The sequence below is a fragment of the Plodia interpunctella genome, chromosome 6 (assembly GCF_027563975.2).
Source record: "Plodia interpunctella isolate USDA-ARS_2022_Savannah chromosome 6, ilPloInte3.2, whole genome shotgun sequence".
Taxonomy (NCBI): domain Eukaryota; kingdom Metazoa; phylum Arthropoda; class Insecta; order Lepidoptera; family Pyralidae; genus Plodia; species Plodia interpunctella.
This window is the reverse complement of record NC_071299.1, coordinates 5,224,804-5,232,981: the sequence shown is the minus strand read 5'-3', so window position 1 is coordinate 5,232,981 and position 8,178 is coordinate 5,224,804. Positions and strand designations below refer to the sequence as shown.

The 8,178-nt window shown below is 33.6% G+C and overlaps 2 protein-coding genes across 3 annotated transcripts in view; one reads left to right on the top strand and one right to left on the bottom strand.

Moving 5' to 3' along the window:
* Positions 1-497: 497 nt before the first annotated feature.
* On the top strand, positions 498-4,881 carry LOC128671021 (uncharacterized protein). Of its 2 annotated transcripts, none has more exons than XM_053747098.2 (3): positions 498-985; positions 1,820-1,906; positions 2,341-2,783. In XM_053747098.2, exons 1-3 carry the CDS (start codon positions 826-828, stop codon positions 2,463-2,465), a joined length of 372 nt encoding a protein of 123 aa, XP_053603073.1. In that variant the 5' UTR covers positions 498-825; the 3' UTR covers positions 2,466-2,783. The 2 variants fall into 2 exon arrangements, with proteins under 2 accessions (XP_053603073.1, XP_053603072.1); XM_053747097.2 differs by lacking the exon at positions 2,341-2,783 and adding an exon at positions 4,144-4,881 and having other exon boundaries at positions 510-985.
* Positions 4,882-4,966: 85 nt separating this feature from the next.
* Positions 4,967-8,178, bottom strand: part of Syn (Synapsin) — a 57,159-nt gene continuing 53,947 nt past the window's right edge. Inside the window, exon 15 of the mRNA XM_053746925.1 lies at positions 4,967-8,084. Within this exon, the coding sequence (XP_053602900.1) occupies positions 7,876-8,084 (209 nt within the window). The 3' untranslated portion in view covers positions 4,967-7,875. The remainder of the gene's footprint in view (positions 8,085-8,178) is intronic.

Genomic DNA, 8,178 nt, shown 5'->3' with positions numbered 1-8,178 from the left:
CAATGAGTTAAGGATTGCCGAACACTTATGTCGTTAAATATACTTTTTTGTCTTAAACACTGTGCAGTGAAATAATTACAAGTTTTTGAGTTTGTCATTGGCTAGATTCCTAGCGTGTATCAATAGCTAAGTTACTACTCAGCTATTAAACTTGTATAGTGCTTAACAAAGGTAGCCTACATTTTATTTCTTCTTTTCCAAGCTAACTGAACGCTAGTTTGGAAAATGCATAGACATAATATTAAAAAAACTAGTAAGTCATACGGAAATTATTCACGTCAATTTTCGATTATTTTTAGTAACTAGTTTACAAAATTACTTAATTTGTGTGACAGTGAACGAGGCACCTTTAGAGAAGTATCGCCCATAGATAACGTGACAAGGTATACCTAGTGCTTGAACTTAATTATTTTTGATAGGTATGCAATGGGTAACAATATGCAACCAAAAATATGTGTCAGTTTAGCTTTATAGTAGTTAGCAAAAATATGGATAAAATGACAAAAGAGCCAATCAAACGTTTGTTATAATTATTGTTAATCTTCGATAACAACATTACTTAAGTACAATTTAAGTATGATTTAGTTCTTATAATATATCTGTGACAATAATACAGGGCGCGCGGGGCCCATTTTAAATCTATGCAATAGTGTGTATTTTCCATGAAATTACTATAAACGAATAGGTTTATCGATTGTTCATGATGTCACTGGGTTCCTAGGAGACATAAAAACAAACGTTGTCAAGGAGATTTTTTACGCAAATTGACATCGGATTAATCTGCTTTCGACATTTTTAATTTTTTTCCTTTGAATTATTTTAACAATGGGCGATGACAAACCAGCAGAAGGGGCGAGGCGGCCGGGGTTCTGCTCCAGTACCCCGGTCGACAAGGCCAGCTTGCGAGCCGAGATTAGGAAGCCTCCACCAAAGACATCGGATTTGTTCATCACCTGCAACTTGCCTAAGAGATTTGAACACCCTCGTAAGTGTAGATCTCGAAATTTCTCCTTATTAATAAACTGCCGTCATTTGAAATAACTGCACGTATGACATTTTTATTTGGTAAATAAGATGTATATAATATTATAATTCGGAATCAGCAAATAATGACGAGTCCAAATATATTTACACATTTCGAATAAAAAAAGGTAAGACATGTCTTTTTATCGAATGACCGCAGAATAATTCTTTCGGGGAATGTTGGGGCTGCCCTGGTGCTGTATTGCCTCAGGATTGCGCAAGCACATACCATAATATTTGGTTATAATATTGTTTCTTGCTGCGAAATTAAATTTAACTGTGATAAAAGAGGTATACATACCTAATTATAAGAGTAGATGATTTTGTAGTCTTTTTTAATTTGTTTCGTCAATTTAAATAAGTTTAATTTCAATGTTGCCAAAGGTTCGTTTTGCGAATAAATGATTTTCCCCAACTTGACATATTGATGAACACTATAGAATTACTCGCGACTTCAATGATTCAACAAATAAAAATGTCAACGAACTTAAGTTACTATACGGGCTTTGTAAGTATTCAACGTTGCCAATGAAAACACATTTAGATTTTATCGTTAGTGCGGTAAAGAATGCTGTAATAACTAGCATACTTTTTTTAAATATGAACCTCCGACTCGTTAACATCATAAGGCACGTGCAGTTGCAGCAGTCGGCTGTCTTCTAAGTATTTTTTTAGAATAACTATTGGATTAGTCAAAACTGCGGAACAGTGTTCTAAATGTTTTCTTAAAGAGAACTATATCTAAACTTTCGATGAATGTTTCTTTTATTAAATTTTTTGTTTTTTTTTTGTTCAGACTGGTTCAACGGCTACGGCTGCCAGGTGAGCAACCAGCATCCCTTCTACAGAACATCCGCCAGTGTCTACGGGTGGTACCCACCGGGTAAGCGTACATACCTGTTATAGATAAAATATTTGGAAATATAAGTAATTAGAAATAAAACTAAATATTTGATGCAATGCATACCTACTTCGTTTGTGTGAATTTTATTTTATAATAATGATATGGATTAAGGCTGGATTTCAGTGGTGCAGGACAGATTACTCTGAAATAAGTACCTGCTAACCAACTTAAAAAATATATATAATGAATGTAATAAATGATTATTTATCAATGTTTGTATTGAAGTTGTTGAAGGAACAACTAAAAAAATGTATAGATTAGATACCTATAGAGTAGTTTAGCTCACAGATCATTTCTTAAACTACAAGCTTTTAATTAAATTAAAAAATATATTTTTAATAAACATTACTTTTTTTCTAAATAACGTTTATTTTATTTATTTAAACAATGAAAATTGTGCGGGATCGTTTTAGGGCTGCACTCGGTGCCGACGACCTATTTTCCGAAGAGCCAGGCTTTCACCGAATCTCTGGCCCAGGCCGGCATGTACAGGAACTATTCACTCAACACTAATTTGGACCCTTTACCTTATAATTAAGAATTAACTTTCTTTGAATTACGTTAAAATGTTTATTTTGCACTTATTCTATTTCTTGTGATTAGCGTGATGCTTAAACCAAAGGTCTTTTTTCAATTTCTGTTTATTCTATGGTAAGAATGTTCCGTTTTATTTTTCTTAACAATTATTAATGAATATAACTTAGTTTTATCTCGTTAAAGTGTTGGTGTGTGTACTTACTAAGAAAAGGTTTAATTTTAATTCCAGAAAATAACACTTGCCTAATTTTTTATTGTTAAATGTGTTTTAAGAGTTAATTAATTCTTAAGATGAAATAAACGTTCCTTTTCAACCAGATTTTTGTTTATTTTTTCAAACCGGTTTATTCAGGTAGGTGTAAAGGTAACGATACAAATAGTAAACAAATTGTATAATTTTCATTATAAGAAAAAAGTAAAAAGATCTATAGTACTCCATCCAACTAAGCTGTTTTATAATATAAAATAATGAGTGCGACGAAAAAACGGTCACTGGTCAGGGCTCCGAGAACTTGTTTGTTTGTCATCGTATAGCCTTGTAGTTGCGCTACTATCTAGGTAATTACCATCATTGTAATGCTACATGCGCGGACGGCTGTGGCATCAACAACCAATTGCGGCGCAGTGTGGCTGCGTGACGCCTTCACAGAGCTAATGATATGCCGGCTCCACACTATCGCCGAACGCCGACGCGATGCATAAACGATCAGCAATATATGCTGAATCCGTCAAAGTTCGGCGAACTTTTATGCGATAGTGTCCACACTATCCTGCTCCAGCAGGATATACAAATTCAGGATGATTGTGAAATTTTGCATTGTTAAAGTCATGACATGTTCAGTAAATTTTGTCTCTCTTCGTATTAAAAAAACCTGAGGATAAAGATAGACAATATTGCGAAATCATCACTCTGACTCATCTTCCATTAAGTATTTTTCTAAAAATCTCTACATTCTATGAAACTGTATGGAAGCTGATTTCATGCCAATATGGCGTTCGCTAAAAGATATAATCCAAAAGATATTATCGTATATATCTAGATAAACAGAAGGTGGACATCGTCATCATCCTCGCACCATTATTTTCAGAGTAGTCAAAGTATTAGTAAATATGGTCTACTTTTAGGTACAGCAGCGAATCTTGAAATCCTTGACTGAAAATCACCCCCGTCCAGTACTAAAATTACTCACTTATAGTGTAAGACGAACTACACCTGATATTAAACATCAAAATTGGTACTTCAATAACAAACAAACATGCTTACACATCCAAACTTGCATTTGTATTATTAGGTAGGGAATAGTAAGCTCTGATAATCTCTGTCGCTCTATGCCTAAAGAAGCATCTGTATCCTAATCTCTATGACACGACAGTTTTTATTGTATCCCCGCCTTACTCCTGTGCTCAGGTGGTATATGAAAACATAACGCCTGCTCTTTGTGAGTAGAATATGTCCTGATATATATATAACTGTATGTATACTGTGTGTATATACATATATGTAACTGCGGCCCTGCGGCCCATGATTATTATGATATATATAACATAATATAATACTAAAATAGAAGTATTTTTTTATAAATATGAAAAGACATCTTTTGATATGAATAAATGTCAACTGGGAATACGCTCAGATGAGTGAGAGTAGGACTGGTGTCCTGATAAGTGTGTGCTTGCAGGTATCCACTCGGTGCCGTCGGTGTTCTTCCCCGCAGGTCAGAAATTCACCAACGCGCTGGCCAGCGCCGGCATGTACCGCAACTATAGCCTCAACACCGGCATGGACCCAGCTGGCTACTCCTGAACATCATTGTCAGCTCCTCATTTATTTATAGTCATTGCAGCTCGATAGGTTATAATATTTTATAGTATTTCATTATTTGATAGAAATTGCAAAATCATTTTGAATTCGCAAAAATATTGAAGTTTCAATATGTTGAAATCATTGAAACATGTATCCCAAAATCCCAATCCATGGATCCTGGAGAACAAACATTATAATGCACAGCACTTTTGTTAACCAATATTTATTACCATTGTAGATGCTCTGTATTAACTTTTTGATCTAATTCTTCAACATCGGCATAGACTCTGAATTGTACATTGCCAGAGAAAGTCGATCATATCTTAAGTTTATTATATTGTTAAGGTTATAGATAAAAGAAATATATTTAAAGGTCTATATTTAAGGCCTATATTTAATGCCTATTCATTAATATACATCTACTTAAGAATAGAAAAAAATTCGTTGTTTAAATTTTACCTAAAATTATTTTTAGTTTGTTTTTGTTATGGATAATAAAATTATTATTTTTAGAGGTATATTACAATTCCAATATTTTTAAATATATTATAGATATTTTGCTGCATGACTTCTGAAATTTTGGCAATTAAATAAAGTGTTAAAGAGATATTAAATTTTATTTGTCTGCTACCTCAACAAATTACCAACGTTTGATTCAATGGAGTTATTGAAATTAGGGTTCAAATAAAATAACAGAGTCAGTTACTGACTTACCAAAAGAGGTATTTATTATATAGATTAACATGCATTCAAATTCCATTAACATATTATCCATTGGAAGACATGGTCATTGGTCATCCCAATACATTTCTGTGTAGATAATCAAACATTATTAATTGGACATTTGACGGTTCTGATAAATTGACGTGTGAATTTTTAACCCCCGACTACAGAGGAGTAACTTTCAGGTGTCTGTGTATCTGTATATGTTTGTCCGTGGCATAGCAGCCAAACGGATGCGCCGATTTTCATCTATTTTTTTTTATTTGAAAGAGAATTTTATCGAGAGTGTTCTTAGCTTAGCTGGAAAATTTATGTTCAGCCATTTGGAAACCGAAAGCTCTTTTCTCACGTATGAAAGGATACCAGCAACTTAGGAGTCGGGGGTTTCTTACATTACTTCTTCTTTTAATTTAATGTTTATTGCATCGTTTAGACTCGATCACAAAATTAATTATATTTTATGATTTAAATTGGAATAATTGATTGACCATGTCTCTCTAATAAATGGTCAAATCTCGATAAAGACACTTGGAAATGAGAATGTTGAACAGAAGCGTAGTTTAACCAAAGTTTCTGTCACTTCACCATAATCAATTGGCCATATAATTTTTATGATTAATTGATTGTTATGGCAAATCGACAGAGACCCAAAATAGTTAATATAATATTACATGGGGTTTTTATCGTGATTTGACTTTTGGAAATATTATTCATCATTTCACATGAGTACATTGTATAACTTGTTTAGCAACAACAACAACAGCTTTATAATTAACTTTAGTGTTCATATTATCTTAATTAGTTAACGAACGCAGAATAAATCTTTAATATAAAACATAACCAACCAAAATATCTCTAACAGTATGATGTGAACTTACAATAACTTATTAATTTCTATATATAAAATGAAATTGTTAATTATTAAAAAAGATGAATTAATTGATATTTACCTAATTGCGCATATCATAGACTCGTATAGTTACACGTACATCGTTGCTGTAATGCTAAAGGTTTTTGTGTCAAAATCTAGCTACGGGTGCAATATAAGTATTTTATTCTAAGCATACCATATTTTGTATAGAGGTATGACCATTCCCAAGGCCCCAGTAGGTACCATATTTATATATATTCGATACTAAACTGATAGAAATTTGGAAACTATCTATCAGACCACGTAGGGTGATTGATAATAATACAGGTCCATTATTAATAGTGCTTTTGCTCATTGCAGCTGACACTTCAACAGTAGTCGGTGCAACTCCACTTAGCTATGTTCCACTAGTGTATTAACGTATTCTGTGCTTATATATTTACTGTATATATTGTATGTTTACTTATTTTCGTTGTAAAATCTACAGTCACAAGTGGGTTGGATACTAGGTAAAGGATTCTCTAAATATCTGTGTATTAAGAACTTCATTAAAATAAGATTCGACTAAAATGTATAAATTCGACGAATATAATAGATACACACAATTTTCTACTACACATTTAAAAGATTTCTACCCCAACTTGCGTTAGCTAAATAATTATACTATATTAAGCTTATTATAATATTCGCTAAACAGATATGAAAGCACAATGCACTTGACAAAATCTATAATATTGATTTATCTGATATGACGATGCGTCAGACTTAGCAGACTTGTATGTCTCAATTTCTCTAAAATCTTCTGTTATAATAAATATGCACAGAATGACAGTCAAGCGAGACAGTTATCGTAGGGAATATTAATAGTAGGGTATATTTTTATAATAACAATAAATTATGACTTGCAGCACTTTTATGGTTACCTAATTAAATACGAGTATAGTGCAAACAAACTGAATCGCATCGTATTTTATAATGAACTTAAAGGGAATATGAGAACATCCGTATGAGCACATACGCATAACAAGATCTTACTATACTATCAGATATAACTATTAATAATTTATGTATAAAATGTGGATCAATTCTTGCTTTTAACAATATTGTCTCAAATAGCATTGCTCACAGCGCACTTGCTAACAATTTTGATTTAAAATAATAAAATCGTGGTCATGAAAATAAATATTCGATTGATGATAGGAGATAACGAAGAAATATTTCGTTCAGATAATTTAATTCTATGAGTACATGTAGAAGCAACACGCTTTCTTATAAAACTTGAAAAAATTGTAACTATAAATCTTAAATGTTCATTCTACTTATTGCCACAACGAATTATTTGTCCTTAACCATATTAATACTAAAAAAACATGATTCACATCTGTAAATGTGGAAGTTAATATTAGTGACCTCATACAAGTGCAGCGAGTGTAGAAGGGAGTCGACAGTGAGAGAGAGAGGTAACTACATGAAGACGCGGCGCGAGCGCCGGTCGACGGGTTCCATCACAATGCAGCTCAGTTGATTCGTATATTTATAATAAACTTATTATAAAAAATCTAAGTTATTTTACATTAAAACTATGCTTAATTTTCTGTTTATTTCACGGTCACGTTTTTTTCGTACATTCCGTTCGAGGGATGGTCCCTTCAAAACTCTGTACGTATTATTTAGCAAATGAGTATTGTTTTTACAAAATGCTCCATTTGAGCTATACCTGATTGTCTATTTAAGCTAATCGTTTGTATATTACTTAATAGTATTATAAGGTATTATAACGTAAACAATATTTGATTTCATCAGTTATTGTTCGGGAAACTGACGCGCATCACATAGGTACCACGCATCACGTACCATGGATAGCTAGAATATGAGCCTGAAAATTTTTATATTGGTTTCAAGCTTCCACTGAAAAGTTTAAAAAGTCTTACAAAAATGTACAAACGATTCTAAAGCGACATGTATCTTAGCGTGGTGCTACGTTGTTGTCCGAACAATAACATCGATCTACGTTTACATGTCCCCAAAGATACCAGCGAAGGTCTTCCGGAGGTTCTTCATGGTGTCCTCAGCGTCCTCGGTGAGTGCGGCGCTGAGCGAGCCTTGGCGGGCGAAGCCTCCGCGGCCCGCGGCGGAGCCCGACGGGGCCGCGGCGCTCGGGGCTGCGCTGTTGGCCGTACTGGGCGCTGCCGACGCGGAGGACACGGTGGACGACTGCGATGCTGGATAAAGAGATAATTTTGGCATGAAGTCATTATGAAGCATACGAGAATCATAACGTAGAGTTTGATCATGAAACTTTCTGCTGTTTGGTAA